The sequence below is a fragment of the Callorhinus ursinus genome, unplaced genomic scaffold (genome assembly GCF_003265705.2).
Source record: "Callorhinus ursinus isolate GAN/ISIS: 27379988/994484 unplaced genomic scaffold, GSC_fseal_2.0 scaffold76, whole genome shotgun sequence".
NCBI classification, from domain to species: domain Eukaryota; kingdom Metazoa; phylum Chordata; class Mammalia; order Carnivora; family Otariidae; genus Callorhinus; species Callorhinus ursinus.
In genome coordinates, this window is record NW_027397138.1 from 1,348,000 (window position 1) to 1,366,487 (window position 18,488).

The 18,488-nt window shown below is 43.5% G+C and overlaps 2 protein-coding genes across 4 annotated transcripts in view; both read right to left on the minus strand.

The window, feature by feature from the left end:
* Positions 1–289: 289 nt before the first annotated feature.
* Positions 290–2,255, minus strand: LOC112840518 (lysine-specific demethylase 4D-like). The gene is given in 2 exon segments (XM_025893963.2): positions 290–1,324; positions 1,326–2,255. Coding segments are annotated over 2 exon segments (1,962 nt in total). The 5' UTR covers positions 2,253–2,255.
* Positions 2,256–15,720: 13,465 nt separating this feature from the next.
* The window catches only part of KDM4D (lysine demethylase 4D), a 34,863-nt gene continuing 32,095 nt past the window's right edge, over positions 15,721–18,488 (minus strand). For all 3 annotated transcript variants that reach the window (XM_073887127.1, XM_025893962.2, XM_073887126.1), the window contains one exon: positions 15,721–18,290. In XM_073887127.1, the coding sequence (XP_073743228.1) occupies positions 16,379–17,959 (1,581 nt within the window). In that variant the 5' untranslated portion in view covers positions 17,960–18,290 and the 3' untranslated portion in view covers positions 15,721–16,378. The remainder of the gene's footprint in view (positions 18,291–18,488) is intronic.

The window sequence follows — 18,488 nt, forward strand, 5'->3', positions numbered from 1 at the left end:
CCTGGGGGTGACCTCAGAAACAACCAGCAACACTGGCATCTAGGCCAAGGCAGAGACCACAGAACTTTCAATATTCAGGGGTGGGCTGAGATTCCCTGAAAGATACTACAACATTCTGTGAGCAGCTGTTGGGAGCCCCTCGCTGGGAGTCCTGGTTGTCCTAGCAGGAGAAAGTCTCCGGCATCTTTGGTAATGTGTCTTTTCTAGAAGACAAAGCACCTCTACTGGCACAGATCCAGTCTGGAATTGTTGCTTATCTGGAAGCTTCTGTGCTTCCTGGGGTTGAGGGTCAGATACAGCCATATTGGGCAAAATCTTCAAAAGTCCACAGCTCGAAGGCTGAAGATCTTCCATCAGGGCTGAACACATACCAGGACTCAAAAAGGGCAGCAGTCTCTGGCTTCAATCCCAGAGGATCAAAGTCAGGGATGCAAGAGATGCTGGCAACTGGAACTGGGGTCGGCTTCACAGAGGCATAAGTGTGGTCTATCATTACAACCTCAGAGAGGGTCAGAGGGGCCCCGCAGTCCCCATCAGCATGCCTGGGGAATCTTCTCTGAGTTCCATTTGCAGGAGCCAGAGGAACACTGTCAGAGAAGCTGACTGTAATACTGTCCAGGGATAGCAGGCACGGGCCAGGGTGCATCGGATTATCAGTATCTATTGGGGGCCCTAAGGGTTGAAGATCAGGATCACAACAGCACCCAGAAGCCTCAAAATGAACCTGGAATCCGGGGTTCGGTAGTGCGGGCTTGTCCATCCAGCCTCCATCCACAGGAAGGGGCTGAGCCTTGCAGTGCTGAGCTGCATGCCCTGTTCCCACCGACAGGCGCCTCTTGGCCCGGGCCTGGATGCTAGGCCCCTGAGCACCCTGTTCCCGAGGACGACGACCAGGAGGACCACGCCTGCCGGTGGGCGGCTGGAGATCTGGGGCAGAGGGGTTGGGGGGCGGTGGCCGGGTGGGGCCAGACTCCCGGGAGGTGCGGGCGGGGACAGCCCCGGACTGGGCATCAGAGGAAGAGCTCTGCGCGGGCAAGGGGCGCGCGGAGGCCGGGCGCAGAGCGGTGCGGCGGCGGGTGCCCCGGCCAGCGGCCACAGGTCGCGGGGCGCGCGGGGCCCGGCGCGGGGGGAGGTGCCTCAGGCCCAGCGCGGCTCTCCCGGGGGCGCGCACCTCCCTCCAGGCGCGCAGCTCCCGACTGCCCTGCGCCGCGGGCTCCGTGTGGTCCACGGCAGCCCGGTCCTGCCCGCGCTTCCACAGCTCATAGCGCTCGGGCTGCAGGATGCGCACGAAGGCGTCCATGGAAAAGGTGACCCGGGCCCCCCCCGCAGCTGCACTGGGAGGCCACCTTGCCATAATCGATCCAGCGCGGGGTGGCGAAGTTGATGGCTTCTGCGCAGTTGAAGCCATGGTTGAAGCCAGAGTGGTAGCCATAGGGAAACGTCACCATGAACTCGCCAGCCTCCTGCGTGATCCGACTGAAGGGGATCCCGTTATCCTTGAGGACGGTGGGCGAGATGAGAGCCACCTTGTGCCGCAGGAAGGCCTCGCAGGCGCGGGCGCTGCCCGGGAAGAGCTCCGTGGCCAGGCGTTCCAGGCGCTGGCCGTGCTCTGGGGGCACCGCGTACCAAGTTTTGGGCTCCCCGAAGTGCAGGTAGTTGATGCTGTAAAGGTCCATGTCCTCCGTGTGCCAGGCGAAGGTGGTCTTCCACATGCCAAAGTACAGGTAGGGGGTGTTGACGCCCTCGATGACCACGCCGCACTCCTGCTCCAGCAGGTCCTGAATGGTTCCCAGGTGTCCGAGGTTCCACTCTTCCGTGTTTTCGTCAAACAAGGAGCCGCTGATGTCAGCGCCATAGATCGGAGAATCGTAGAGACGGGTTTTCCAGTATTTTCGCTCCAAGTCCTCAAAATCCGAGTGTGGTGGAGTCCGATACTTTCTGCTGTTTGCCAAATGGCAATACTCCCCCACTGTCATGGCTTTCTTCTTTTTATGGTATTGAGTAAACACACCTGCCTGGCCGGAGACCACCTGCTGGAGGGGAGTGGCTATTAAGATGTCACTGATATCATCGTAGGTCTGTCTGGCTTTCCATTCCTTGGGTGGAATCACCTTAGCGAGGCCTGCTCGGTGTGCGCCTTGGGATTCCATGTAAGCAATATATTTGTTGAAATCCTTGAATTCTTCCGTGGTTGGGTGGAAGGTCATGACTGTATAACTTGGGTTCTGGGGACCATAGTGCTTAGACTTCATGGCTGCAATATAATAAGCAGTCAACTCTGGGTTTTAGATACCTGAGTCGGTAGGGGATTAATAGCTTCTCTATTCTTTCTTTGAGAAAAATGCTGTGGTATATCTGTGAGGCAGGAATTCAGACATGAACTTTTAAACAAATGAAAAGATATTTCTTCCAGGCTAGCCGGTTCACCAGGGGGACGCCACTCTGGTCGGCATTTTGTGCCCAAAGGAAAGAGAGTATTACTCAGTGGGGCAGACACTCTGCGTCAAGTCCTAACTCAGCCTGCAGTTCTGTGAGATTCCTCAGTTGGAGTTGTGTCTCTGAGGCCTCTCCTGATTCACCGGTAGCTCCTCACCCCACTGTACAGCAGAAAGTCTCTTCAAGAAAGTTTAAAGGCTAAATCTAAAGAAAAGAATACAGAATCTTTGAAAATTAATAGATGACAAAAGGAACACTAATATAGCAACAAGTTAAAGAAAATTGGTATAACAATGTTAAGTTCAAAATTGGAAAAGCAATGCAAAAATTGCATTGTTGGTAGGAATGTATATTGGTGTAGCCCCTATGGAAAACAGTATGGAGGTTCCTCAAAAAATTAAATAGAACTAACATATGGATCTAGCAATTCCACTTCCCACTATATGCCCAAAGGAAATGAAAACAGAGTATCAAAGAGATATCTGTACCCCCATGTTTATTGCAACATTATTCACAATAGCCAAGATATGGAAGCAACCCAAGTGTCCATCAACAGATGAATGGATAAAGAAGTGGTATATATATAATGGAATATTATTTAGCCATAAAAGGGAATGAGATCTTGCCATTTGCAACAACATTAATGGACCTAAAGAGTATAATGGTAAGCAAAATAAGTCAGACAAAGACAAAGACCATATAATTTCACTCATATGTGGAATTTAAGAAACAAAACAAAAGAACAAAAAAGAAGCAAAGACAAAAACAGACTCTTAACTACAGAGAACAAACTGGTGGTTATCAGAGGTGAGGTGGGTGGGGGATGAGTGAAATTGGTGAAGGGGATTAAGAGTACACTCGTCTTGATGAGCACTGAGTAATGCAGAGAACTGTTGAATCACTATATTGTACACCTGAAACCAATTAACACTGAATGTTAACTAAACTTCAATAAAAAAATAATTCTCAACTTCTCTATTAAAAAGAAATATGTGGTGTATATATATACAAGGGAATACCATTTACTCATGAGAAAGATGGAGATCCTACCATTTGGGACAACACAGACCTTGAGAGCATTATGTTAAGTGAGATAAGCCAGATAGAGAAAGACAAATACTGCATAGTATCACTTATATATGGAATCTTAAAAAATTTTTTTGAAAAAGTTGAAACTTACAGAAACAGAAGGGGAAAAGTGATTGGGAGGGGCTGGGGGCTGGGGGCAATAGGCAGAGGTTGGTAAAAGGCTACAAAATTTCAGCTATAAGATGAATAAGTTCTGAGGATCTAATGTAAAACATAGTGACTATCCTTGATAAAAATGTGCTGTAGAATGAGACTCGAGAGTAGAACTTAAATGTTCTCACCAAAATATAAAAAATAAAAAAGTAAATACGTGAGGTTATTGTGGTATTAATTATCTAGATGGTGGAATCATTTTACAATGTGTACATCCAACAAATCGCCACAATATTCACCTCCAATAGTTTACAATTCTTTAATGTCAATGATACGTCAGTAAAGTTAAAATTTAAAAAAAAAGAATTTTAGGGCAAATCATAAGACAGAAAAAGAGAAACATTGAACTGAACTAAGAGAAAAATTAAGCAAGTTGGTAAATACATGAGAGAAGCACTCAACTCAGGAAACTGAATGAATTAACCTCAAAGGTAAATTAAGGAAAGGAAAACAAAGATATAAACTAAAATAATTGCAAAGGGAGTATAACACCTTGCAGAAATGAGCATCAAAACCTGATTCTTATAAAAGACCACTAGAAGTGAAAAGACAGGGGCACCTGGGTGGTGCAGTCGATTAAGTGTCAGACTCTTGTTTCAGCTCACGTCATGATCTCAGGGTCATGAGATCGAGTCCTACCTCCAGCTCCCCACTCAGCATCTGGCTTCCCATTCAGTGAGGAGTCTGACTGAGATTCTCTCTCTCTCTCCCTTTCTGCCCCTCCCCACCCCACACTCTCACTCTCTTGAGAGTGAGAAAAATAAAGAAATAATAATCTTTATTTAGAAATAAATCTATATCTATACCTATAAAGAAATAAAATCTTTAAAAAAAATGAAAAGACATAAGCATGAAAAGCGCAAATAGACCACATTCTGATAAAATAGGCGATATCGCTGAAAATCTATCAAAATTTTTAAAAAATTATAATTGAATATTGTAACTAACTTAGTGCTACTAATTTTGAAAACTAAAAAAGAAAATTTTCTCAAAGTACAACTATCCCAGAGTGGTCCAAGAAAAAAGTAGAATGTTTATATATACTAATAAACCTAATAGAAATATAACAACTGTAAGTATGACCCATAAAAACCTAAAACATCATCTTATAAGTTGTTTCTAACTTTTACTTCATACAAACTTTTCTAGGGTATGATATTCAGTTTCTTTTCTTTTTTTTCTTTTTAAGATTTTTTTCACTTATTTATTTTGACACAGAGAGAGAAAGCCCAAGCAGGGGAAGTGGCCTAAGGTAGAGGGAGAGAGACAGGGAGACTGAGCAGGGAGCCCGACGTGAGGCTTGATACCAGGACCCCAGGATCATGACCCAAGCCAAAGCCAGACACTTAACTAACTGAGCCACCAGGGACCCCTCAGTTTGTTTTCTGAGGCTACAAGCATAACCTTGAAGCTAAACCCAGAAGGGCCAACACTGGATACACACTTTATAGGGTCAATGATATCTAGGGGAAAAGTTTCAAAAACCTTAAATAAAATTTTATCAAATTTTTACCACAACAGGGCATTAAAAGAATAACACATCATGATAAATTACTGCAAGGATGCTTTAAAAACTAGCAGTGTTGGGGCACCTGGGTGGCTCAGTCAGTTAAGCAATAGACTCTTGATTTTGGCTCAGGTCATGGTCTCAGGGTCCTGGGATCAAGCCCTGCATCAGGCTCCACACTCAGCTGCAGAGTCTGCTTATCCCTCTCCCTCCCCCAGTTGTGCTCTCTCTCTCTCAAATAAATACGTAAGATCTTTTAAAAAGTTAAAAAAAATCTAGCGGTGTTACTGAATACCATAACAAATGAAATGGAAAAGGCATCATCTTATGTCATGCAGAAAAATATTTGAAATAACTCAACGTCTATTTCGTTATTTGAATACATGTTTTCAAAAAAAGAGGAAAGAAGTCCCATAATAGAAAAAAGTGCTATGTGAACTACAAGCAGGCAAAACATACAGAACATAAATGTACACATGAACTGTGCACTTAATGTATACACTCATTATCCTTAATGGGTAAACACGTGAGGCAATCTAATTAAAACCTAATCATGTCGGGGCGCCTGGGTGGCTCAGTTGTTAAGCATCTGCCTTCGGCTCAGGTCATGATCCCAGGGTCCTGGGATCGAGTCCCACATCGGGCTCCCTGCTCTGCGGGAAGCCTGCTTCTCCCTCTCCCGCTCCCCCTGCTTGTGTTCCTGCTCTCACTATGTCTCTCTCTGTCAAATAAATAAATAAAATCTTTAAAAAAAAAAAAAAACCTAATCATGTCACATCAAAAGATAAATTTTTAGAAATAATAGGGTTCAACAAACTTTCTGGACACAGATTAGCATCCAGAAATCTAGAGTATTCTGCACACCAGTTAATAATCAATTGGACAGTAGTCTCCCCTTGTCCTCAGGGGATGCATTCCAAGACCTCCACAAGATGCCTGATACCAAGGATAGTATCGAACACTATATGTACCATTTTTTTCCTACACATATGTATCTATGCTAAAGTTTAATGTATAAATTAGGCACAGTGAGAGATTAACAACAACAATCATAAAATGGAACAATTATAACAGTACACGGAAATAAAAGTTATGTGAATGTTATCTCTTCCTCTCTTCCAAGGGATCTTATTGTTTGTACTCATCTTTCTAACGGATGTGAGCTGATAAAATGCCTACGTGACGAGTGAAGTGAGGTGAGTGATGAGGCACTGGGAGGTAGCATTGGGCTACTATGGACTTCCTGAGCAAACGTTAGAAGGAGGACCCTCTGCTTCTGGAACTTGGTTGACCATAAGTCATTGAAGCAGAGGAAAGCAGCACTGTGGATTGGGGGACTACGATAATGTGGGATAGCAAAAAGGCTTCAATCCCTTTTAGCAACAGAAATACAAGATCCCAATGAAGAAATCTAAAAATGATAGGCACGTAACAGTTGTACTTTCAATGTATAAATAAAGAATTTTACCAAGAAAAAGTTGCTCTCTGATATATGTCATTGTTCATGTTTTATGCTTTAAAGGAAAAAACCATAACAAATGCTTGCTTTCTATGACTTTAAGATCTTGATTCCAAGTGATCATACATTAGGACTAAGAAAATGGTCCCCCTTAAGGTTTCAGCCTCTAAATGAAACATGCTTTGCTCAAGCTCCAGCTATATTGTCCCACCCTAATTCTAATTCAATCGGCGCCATCCAAATTCTGCTACCCCCCTATCCAATCAAGCTCTCTAATTTAGTCCCACGTATTTTCCAGTTTCCTGACTTTTTCTTTAAGATTTTATTTATTTGAGAGAGAGATAGACGGAGAAAGCACAGAGAGAGAGAGTGAGGGAGAAGCAGGATCCCCACTGAGCAGGGAGCCAGACATGGGGCTCGATCCCAGGACCCTAAAATCGGCGCCAGAGCCCAAGGCAGACGCTTAACCGCCTGAGCCACCCAGGCGCCCCTCCAGTTTCCTTTCAATCCTTTGCCGGTTCTAGAAAACCATCTTAATTGTGTTGGATACCAGCCTGTTAAATGCAGTGCTTTTTCCTGAAAATCTGTGATTTTTACCAAGAAGATATTAGGAAAAGAAATTAACTCCACAAGTCTGAAAACAAGTTTAAAACCTGAGTGGCTCGGTTGGGTGGGTGGCTGCCTTCAGCTCGGGTCATGATCCCGGACTCCCGGGATCGAGTCCTGCAGCAGGCTCCCTGCTCAGCGAGGAGCCTGCTTCTCCCTCTGACCCTCCCCCCTCTTACGTACTCTCTCTCTCTCATTCTCGCTCTCTCAAATAAATAAATATTTAAAGAAAAAAGAAAACTTCTAACTCAAGGAAACGATAATCCCAATGCATATTTCTCAATTGTAAATATATATATATACATATACATATGTATATATATAAAACTACAGTTACTTTCTTAAACTTGTAACAGAAAAATAACTCTTTTGCTCACAAGCACAAATAACAGAAAGTGACCTACCTTCCATCAACGAAATCCTGATTCCAGGTGAAGGTACTCCAGGACCCAGAGAGGCAGTGTGCTCCTGCTAGCTAGCCTCCAAGTGTAGCGGCAGGTCCTGATGATTCTCGTTCTATATCTGGGCAGTAGCCTCTTTTGATTTAATCAGTGTCCATCTAATGTAATCATGGGTCTAGGGTCTTGGGTAGTTATCCTACTTCCTCGAAGCTCTTTTGCTCTTTAAAACCAATCTTTAAACCAAGCAAACTAAGAGGTTGAAAATAAAGGAGTGGGAGAGTCACACCAGGCAAATATTAAACAAAAGATAGTAATTAACATCAAAAGCATTTATAAGATAAAAGAAAGACATTTTATAGTTATCAAAGAGAAAAACTCACTAGGAAAATATCACAGCGATACACTTTATGTACCTAACCACATAGCAGCACAAGACATAGAACACAAAGATGGAGAATTATATGGAAGATGCTTTTCAATACATGTAAAACATTTGTAAAAATTTACTGATATAAGACCACAAAATAAATAGCAATGAAAATTCCGTAGACAACACGTTGAGCACAGTCTTGACCACAATGAAATAAAATTGCAAGTCAACAATAAAAATCTGCACACAACTATATTTATTTGAAAATTGATATCCACCTAATACCTACAATAATATCCATATAAAAATCTATTGATTTTTATGTTCGACTCAATTAGTAAAAAACAAAACAGTATTATGCAAAAGAAAAGGAAAAAATCAAAATAATGATAGTATGATAAATAAGCAGGAGAGAGAAATGAACATATACAAAAATAGAGGCCACTGGGGCGCCTGGGTGGCTCAGTCATTAAGCATCTGCCTTCAGCTCAGGTCATGATCTCAGGGTCTGGGATCGAGTCCTGCATTAGGCTCCCTGCTCAGCAGGGAGTCTGCTTCTCCTCTCCCTCTGCCTGCTGCTCCCCCTGCTTGTGCTCTCTCTCTCTCTGTCTAATAAATAAATAAATCTTTATAAAGAATAGACATGATTAATAAATCAGAAAACTGATACTTTTAAAGAAAAATAAAATAAAGAACTGGTGAAACCGATGAAGGAAAAGAATTTTCTAGGACTGGGGCAGGAAATAGACCACAAGAGCCTGGAGCTTCTTACAATGCTTGAAATTAAGGATGTACTGAAGGAACAAACACATTGATGGGGGCATCGCAAAGGAGCACAGGAACCACAAGAAAGAGTTCCTAATGGCCAGAACTCAAACAATTTGGGCAACAAAATAATTAAAGTACTATTGAATTATAACTCAAATTATGAGATGAATACCCATGAGTTCACACCAATATAAATGATTAAGTAACAAATTGAGAAGAGACAAACAAATCTGTCCTGCAGAAGTTTCCAGATAAATTACATATACTCCACCCTAAAGGAGGCGAGCATGACACCCTGCTACCTGAGTGTGCAGTGTGAATACTGAGTGCCTTCAGGGGTACAGGGTGGTGAATGGGGGTGGGGGGAGTACTTTGACAACGGAGTGCCCTGACAAACACTATTTCAGCCAAGTCAACATCGAGAGTCATCAATTATGTTGATAGTATTCACCCTTGATAAGATGTGATTAAAAATGGCACTGGACCTCTGTAATCTTCCTCCAAAGAACACATGAACCAAGGGTAATCATAAGAAAAACAAATTCCGATAGAGGGCATTCTACCATAGAGTCGACCAGTACTCCCCCAAATTGTCAAGTTTCTCTATAAACATTTTTGTGAGAAACAAGGAAAGTCTGAGAATCTGTTACAGACGAGAGAAACCTAAGGAGACATTTAAAAACTAAATGTAATGTGATAGTTTGGATGGCATCTTGGAACAGAGAAAGAACATTGGGTAAAACCTGAGGAAATCCGAATAAACTATGGATATAGTAAATAATAACATTGATATTCATTCATTAATTGTAACAAATGCACCATGGGAATTAAGATGTTAGTTAGGGGAAGAGAGGTCATGATCTCGGGGTTCTGGGACGGAGCCCCACATTGGGCTCCTTGCTCAGTGGGGAATCTGCTTCTCCCTCTCCCTCTGCCCCTGCCCCCTGCTAATGCTATCTCTCTCACTCTCAAATAAATAAATAAAAATCTTAAAATAAATAAATACTTCTGAAACAAATAATAATTATATGTTTTACAAAAAAGAAGAAGAAGAGAGCAGGAAGGGAAAAATGAAGAGGGGGAAATCAGAGGGGGAGACGAACCATGAGAGACTATGGACTCTGAGAAACAAACTGAGGGTTCTAGAGGGGAGGGGGGCATGGGGTTGGGTTAGCCTGGTGATGGGTATTAAAGAGGGCACGTATTGAATGGAGCACTGGGTGTTATACGCAAACAATGAATCATGGAACACTACATCAAAAACTAATGATGTAATGTATGGTGATTAACATAACATAATGAAATAAAAAAATAAAAATAAATAAATAAATAAAACTGTTCTAAAAAAGTATTACTAAATATAAAAAATAAATAATAAACAAGAAGCTATCCATAAATGATATTAGAATGAAAAATATTAGAAATATAATCTAGATCTTTTAAAGTCTACAAAACAATATAAATCAAATGATTTTATGAATCACTGCATGACTTAATTTTTTTAGAGCAGAAAGCAGTTTTTTTAATATTTTAAAATTATGAAATAGAGTGCTTACAGAAATTTATAAAGCATATATGTACTATTTAACGAACAATTATAAACAAAAATGGAACTACCACCCAGGTCAAGAGAAGAGAACATCACCTGGCAGCCAGGAACTTGCCTTGCACTTCTCCTCTGGGATTACAGCCCACACTGCCTTCTAGACTAATCCGACCCTAACGACAGGCCTATTGATTTTGGGAAGCAGTATAAAATTAAAATTGTGCCCATTTTTGAAAACTTTATATAAACATATCAAAAGAATCCTACTTTATGTACCTTCACGTATTCTTCTGTGTATTTTTTTTTTTGGTCATTTTAATGTTGTTGCACGTAGCTGGACTCTGTACTGTTTCAGGGCTGTCCAGTATTCACCATATACACATTTGTGCAGTGATGGGCCTGTAGGTTGCCTCTGCTTCTGGTCCCTTACAAACAGGGTTGCTCTGAATTCTCCAACACATCCATTGGAGCACACACACGCGTTCATACCTAAAAATGGATTTCTTGGTCATAGAATGTGAATTCCCCCTTTATCTTGCCAAATTGTTTTTTTGGTCATTTTTGCCAATGTACACACTCACTAGCTGCATATGAGGGTCCTGGTTGTTCTTCACTCTTGCAAACCTTTGATGATTTATCAACCTTTTTAGTTTTAGCCAATCAGAGGGATGGTGTAGGAGTATCCCATTATGAGTTGCATTTCCCTGACTACTACGGAGGGTGAGCGATTTTTTCATATGCTTCTTGGCCACTAGGATTTGCTCCTTCATTAAGTGCTTAATCAAGTATTTTGTCCATTTTTCTGCTGGGCTGTCTGTCTTTCCTTGTAGCAGTTCTTTATATATTCTAGATATTAGCTCTTTCTTGGATATGAGCAATACAATATCTGTTTCCTCTCCTAGATTTGCCTTTTTCTTATATATATATATTTTTTTTTTTTGAAAGAGAGAGAGAGAGTGCTGGGGGGAGGGGCAGAACGGAAACCCATCTCACAACCCTGAGATCATGACCTGAGGCAAAATCAAGAGTCAGTTGCTTAACCAACTGGGCCACTCAGACATCCCTCTTTTCCATATCTTTTGATGAACAGAAGTCCCTCTTTACCTCTAATAGTACATATGTTATTAAAAGTAGCTCACACATATGGTGACTCTCAAATGCCAGACACCGTTCAAAATAGTCTGCATAGAGTAATTCACTGAATCTTCACAACGACCAGATCAGGGAGATTCTCCAAGTAATCCTCAGGTTTCTCAGGTGAGGAAATCGAGTCAAGGTGACATTAAGTGGTGGAGTCGGAAATTCAAACAAGAATCTCCAAGATTAATCCTTAAAAGGAGGACAAAGAAGGGTGACTTCTCCATTATCCGACTGTGACAATTGAATTGCAATGAACAAATACATCTATGTACAAGACAGAGAGGCCAGACACAGATACTGTACAAGTGGGAATCTAAATATAATGGAGTTGGTGCACCAAACTGGTTGGGGGAAATGTACTGTTTTTGAGAGAGAGAAAAAAAAATAGAACTCTACCTCATACCACTTACGTCAATTTGAGGTGGATTGCAGACTGAAGATTCAAAACAGAGCTTTAACAGAGAAAATAGTGAAGAATGTCTTTTTGAACTCAGGGTGAAAAAAATGTCTTAAAGAACCAAAAGCGCCATGATAGAAGTATCTGGTATATTTAACTAATTCCAATGTCGTGACTCTGATGGTTAATTTTATGTGTTGACTTGATTGGGCTAAGAGATGCTCAGGTAGCTGGTGAAGAAATTATTCTGGGTGTGTCTGTATGTCTGTCTCAGGAAGAGATTAGCATTTGCATCAGTAAACTGAGTAAAGATCACCTTCACCAATACGGGTGGGCTGATCCAAGCCATCAAGAGCCAGAATAGAACAAAAGAGCAGAGAAAACTTAAATTCAGTCTCTCTGCTTGAGCTGACACATCATCTTTGCCTGACCTGTGACATCAGACATAGGTCCTTCTGGCTCCCAGGCTTTTGGACTGTGAAAATTAGTAATGAGAAACCTCACTAAAATGGAGTTGGGACGTTTTGGCAGGGGGGAGCTCTCACGCCCTACCACTCATGTCAATTACAGACCCAACAGAAAAGACAGACTTGACATTATAGTCCATCTTGCAGGTGGGTACTACTGCATTCTAGCTGGAAGAAGAGACACTTTCCTCATCTCAGGCAAAAGTTCAGCCAATGAAAAGCCACCACACTTGAAACTTCCAGTTTATTCCAGTGAACTTTTAGCTTATAACAGCTTTCCCAACTTACCCTTTCTCCTTAAAAAAGCATGTCTCTTCATTGTTCCCCGGACTTGCCTATGGTTTTGCCCCAGCTTGTTTGTCCCGGACTGCTGTGCTCTTTTACTTCCAAATAAACCCATTTTTTGCTGCTAAAATAACTGGTTTTTATTTTTAAGGTTGAAAAGACCCAGATTCAGGCTTAAACCATTAGCTCCCAGATTCTCAGGACATTGGACTCCTGCTGAATCACACCACCATATTTCTGCTTCTATAACTTGCAGAACATCAATCTAGCAGATCATGGGATTTCTTGGCCTCTGTAACAACACGAATCAAATCCTATAACAATAAAAACTCCTCATATGTGTATTTATGTGTTTCTCTTCAGAAACTTAACTCAATGACATAAAAAAATTAAAAAGAAATTACAGTCTAGAAGTTTTTCACCATACAAAAAAGACAATGAATTAGTATCCTGAATGTCACAAAACTTCTACAGATCAATAAAAATAAAAGTCAACTCCCCAAACTACATAGGCAATAATACACACACACACACACACACACACACACACACACACAAATCCAAATGGCCAATAAATATGAAAAGATGTGCAGGATTACTAGCATTGAGGCAAATACAATGAGATACTAGTTTTTACTCATTTATATTAGGAATAATAAAAGCATGTGATAATTTTTTAAATGGGCCAAGATATGGGGAAACCAGAACTCTCCCACACTGCCAGTGGAGATATAAATTGGGAGGCCAATCTGACTGTTCTAAGAAAGCTGAAAACGAACATAAATACAACCCAGTAATTCTATTTCTTTGTACAAAGCTATGCAGTAAAGCATTGTTTTAATTAACAAATATTTGGAAATAATCTTGTTGTCCATCAACAGGGGAATGAATAAAATAAAAATTTATGCCAGATCTAATTTACTTTGTTGGCCTGACTAAGATCTACATATAGCAATGTCTTTAGAGCTTGTAAATGTCATATTGACTTTTTAAAAAGGTAACGGGATAAACTGATAAAACCACATGTGCCATGTTACCATTAGCTGAATATGCTTTTGTCCATAAACTTGAATATACATTGAACTCCTTGTTATTTCTCAGCAGTGAAGAGAGGCCTAGGAGAGATCGTGGTGTGAGAACAAAAGTGGTATTATCCTGGCCTTTATACAATTGCTATGATGAATGCCCCTGGTTTTTCCAAGATTGAGTATAGGAAAAACTTATTGGACATGGAGAAACAGCTGGAGAGGGGTGTCTTTTATTGAGAAGAGTGGTCCAAACTGAGTGTCCGAATTGAGTGCATTGACAAAAAATAAAATAGAATTTTGAATAAAATTGCTTGAAGAAGCCCCTTCAACACCACCCAGCTCCCAGTCCTTTCAGGAATGCTAGTTTAGAAAACAGTGTCCTGATGCAGCTAAGTTATATTCTTAACATTCCTCGTCCTTATTGACCCAGAGAAATAAAAATATATGAAAATAACTGAGTGAAAACATAGGAGTGCAATGGGAACAATATATTCTGAAAATCATTTTTGTTTCTTCCCCTTCTAACTGTCCCCACCCTTTTTAATGCTAGGTTTCCCAGAGCATCTATCTGCCAGGGAAGGGATTGTGATATTCCTGAAATATTATGAGAATTTCAATTTCTAAAATTAAAAGTAGGAATATGAGCCAGGTATTGACCTTGGACTTTTTAGAATTCTTTTATTTCTCTGCACTGCTGTACCCATGATTGATCTATGCCGAAAGAAAAAAGCCCTCAAGATCTGAGTTGCTTCTCCCATAGAAGTTTATTCCTTGCTCGTGTAAGATCTGCTTCGGGTCCAGTTGCACTCTCGGGCTACTCCCTTCCCAGGGGTTCTGGTCAACCTCCATCCTGGGCTTCTACTCTCTGAATACCTGCCTTCAACTCCTTTCCACCCAAGCATCTCCCTCCCATCTTCCACCATGCTGGGGCTCCCCGAGTTCAGCCTCTCAGCCTCAGTTTTCTGCAGAGTACCCTTCCATCTCCTGTGACATTCAGAAAGACTAAGTTGCCTTGCTGCCTGGCATAGAAATGAGACATGGTCTCTTGCTGCTTTTCGATCCAAACTTCAAACCAACACTACCTTGTCATAACTCTGGCCTTCAGGTTTATGTGGGGCTTCGAATTCCAGAGCTCTACTGAAATTCTGTGGGGGAGAGCTGGAGGGAGGGGAGCGGTGGTTTGCTTCTCTGAAATGTTTCATTCTGTGGCCAAGCCATCATTTTAGACTTCCAAGATTTATCCTCAGTTTTTCCGCTTCTGTGTATTTTCAATACTGACACCGAAATGACCACATCTCACTGCTATTACTTAGACCTTCTACTTCTCCTGCCCCCACATTGTCACAGAACAACTAAGCTGATTGTTTAAATATGTAAAGCACAGCATGTCAAGGGCTGTTTCAAACTTCCAATGCCTTCTCATTTCAAGTTGAAAAAACCCCAAATACTGGACATGAACCACAAGGGCCTGCATACCCTGAACCCTGCCTCTCTCCTTCTTCCTCTCTATGCCCCAGACACAAAGAGCTTTCTTTCTCTTCCTGAGAAAACATAAGTTCCATGTTAGGTCAATTACACTGATGGCTTCCTCTAAGTGGAAATCAGCTCCAGCTTTCCATTGAGTCAGTTGGGTCTTGGAAAAGGTCTACTGCTTAATGCAACTTCCCCTGACTACTGGAACGCAGGCCAGCCCTGCCCATTCTGCTCTAGCATCCCATCCCCTTCAGTTTCTTCTGAGTACCAGGTGAAATTATCTTGTTCATTCATTTGTGTGCATGCTTACTGGGATGAATCAATGAATTCGCTATATGAAATATGCATACAGCATTGAAAAGGCAGTGCAGACTTGGGGGGAAGATATTCGGGTGATGGCACGTTAGTCCTCGGCATGCTTGCCTCCCAGAAACTCGGGTGCTCCTACCCAGCAAAGCACCAGGTGATTCGTACAAATCAACTTTAAGGTAGGGCTGCAAACCAAATCCCCTGCACCCACCCAGTCAGCTAGCGCCCAAGAACCATCCACCGAACTCAGTCATCAACACCACACAATGCAGCCAGCCAATAAAAATCAGTCTTGCTTAAAATGTTTTAATATAATTATCAAGAAAAGTACAGAAGAGAATAACCTCCATCCCTCAATTGGTTGAACGGACAATATTTATTAGAAACAAAGTCAGATTTGAACATTTTGGTTATCTTTAATATGTTTGTGAACAAATACTGGTGATAACACATATTGAATACATCAAAGACTCAGAAAGATGATAAATTATTTTCCGAACCTCTACTGACACATTTGGTCAAAAGAGCCTAGTTTTTCAAGGATAGGGGTAAGGGAGGTGGGAGAGGAAAGGGAGGGAGATTGAGGAGAACCAAAACCCAGCAGCATTCATAGTTGACCCAGAGGATAGGAGTCTGGGGGAGATGAGGCTCTGGCCACCTCAGCAGGACCCAGCTCACAGAGACACAAGAGTGCTTAGTGGATGAAACCTCAGCTGGTGACATGGGATTCAGCAGTGTCCAAAGACATTCCAGGGTCTGGCAGAAAGAACAAACTATGGAGAACTTGGTAAAGAACATGGACTCAACGCATCAGTGGCAACATCATAGGACTCTCAAGCAAGACCAGCGATCTGCAAGCTCTCCCAAAGCTCTGACATAAATGTGGCCAGTCTCAAGGAGCCTCCACACACAAGAGCAATGGGTTACAAAGGTGTCCCCTGGGATTAGGGGACAAGGGCACAGCCCGACCCGGAAGCCTCAGCCCCTCGCCGGAGCCCAGGGCTTGGTGGTGCGGGCTTGTCCATCCAGCCTCCATCCACAGGAAGGGGCTGAGCCTTGCAGTGCTGAGCTGCGTGCCCTGTTCCCACCGACAGGCGCCTCTTGGCCCGGGCCTGGATGCTAGGCCCCTGAGCACCCTGTTCCCGAGGACGACGACCAGGAGGACCACGCCTGCCGGTGGGCGGCTGGAGATCTGGGGCAGAGGGGTTGGGGGGCGGTGGCCGGGTGGGGCCAGACTCCCGGGAGGTGCGGGCGGGGACAGCCCCGGACTGGGCATCAGAGGAAGAGCTCTGCGCGGGCAAGGGGCGCGCGGAGGCCGGGCGCAGAGCGGTGCGGCGGCGGGTGCCCCGGCCAGCGGCCACAGGTCGCGGGGCGCGCGGGGCCCGGCGCGGGGGGAGGTGCCTCAGGCCCAGCGCGGCTCTCCCGGGGGCGCGCACCTCCCTCCAGGCGCGCAGCTCCCGACTGCCCTGCGCCGCGGGCTCCGTGTGGTCCACGGCAGCCCGGTCCTGCCCGCGCTTCCACAGCTCATAGCGCTCGGGCTGCAGGATGCGCACGAAGGCGTCCATGGAAAAGGTGACCCGGGCCCCCCCGCAGCTGCACTGGGAGGCCACCTTGCCATAATCGATCCAGCGCGGGGTGGCGAAGTTGATGGCTTCTGCGCAGTTGAAGCCATGGTTGAAGCCAGAGTGGTAGCCATAGGGAAACGTCACCATGAACTCGCCAGCCTCCTGCGTGATCCGACTGAAGGGGATCCCGTTGTCCTTGAGGACGGTGGGCGAGATGAGAGCCACCTTGTGCCGCAGGAAGGCCTCGCAGGCGCGGGCGCTGCCCGGGAAGAGCTCCGTGGCCAGGCGTTCCAGGCGCTGGCCGTGCTCTGGGGGCACCGCGTACCAAGTTTTGGGCTCCCCGAAGTGCAGGTAGTTGATGCTGTAAAGGTCCATGTCCTCCGTGTGCCAGGCGAAGGTGGTCTTCCACATGCCAAAGTACAGGTAGGGGGTGTTGACGCCCTCGATGACCACGCCGCACTCCTGCTCCAGCAGGTCCTGAATGGTTCCCAGGTGTCCGAGGTTCCACTCTTCCGTGTTTTCGTCAAACAAGGAGCCGCTGATGTCAGCGCCATAGATCGGAGAATCGTAGAGACGGGTTTTCCAGTATTTTCGCTCCAAGTCCTCAAAATCCGAGTGTGGTGGAGTCCGATACTTTCTGCTGTTTGCCAAATGGCAATACTCCCCCACTGTCATGGCTTTCTTCTTTTTATGGTATTGAGTAAACACACCTGCCTGGCCGGAGACCACCTGCTGGAGGGGAGTGGCTATTAAGATGTCACTGATATCATCGTAGGTCTGTCTGGCTTTCCATTCCTTGGGTGGAATCACCTTAGCGAGGCCTGCTCGGTGTGCGCCTTGGGATTCCATGTAAGCAATATATTTATCAAAATCATTAAACTCTTCTTTGGTTGGATGAAATATCATTATGGTACAACTTGGGTTCTGAGCACAGTTGGCCTTAGACTTCATAGCTTCCATTAATAAGCACCAAACTCCAAAGGTTTTCAGTATGTTCTAGATAGTTGAGGATGCTGGAAAATGCTACTTTTTAAAAAATGCGTTTGAGTATCTGAGTCACTATGAACCACCAGCGGACCTTTATGCAAGTGAAATGATAATGTTTGTTAGGCTTGCTGATTCACCAAGGAACAACGCTCTGGGTAGAAGAGTTGCCTAGAACTAACAGTGGCTGAGCCTATGATGCTCCTCAGTCAGTACCTGACACTGTTCCTTGGAGGTCTATTGAATCACTCAGTCTTGGAGTGGGTGTCCTAAAGGTTGTATCTTCAGGGCAGTGTTTAAACAAAGCCTAAAAGGAAGAACATAAAAAGTTTGAAAATTAATGTTGCAAAAATTATTAGAAAGTTACAAATAAAATAGCACTATGGAATATTATTGCACACTCAGAGGAAGGCTAAAAGTTTATAAGATTGACAAAACAAGAGGTGGTATAGACATGGAACAATGGGAAGGGTCATACTCTAATAAAGAGAATGGAAATTGTTAG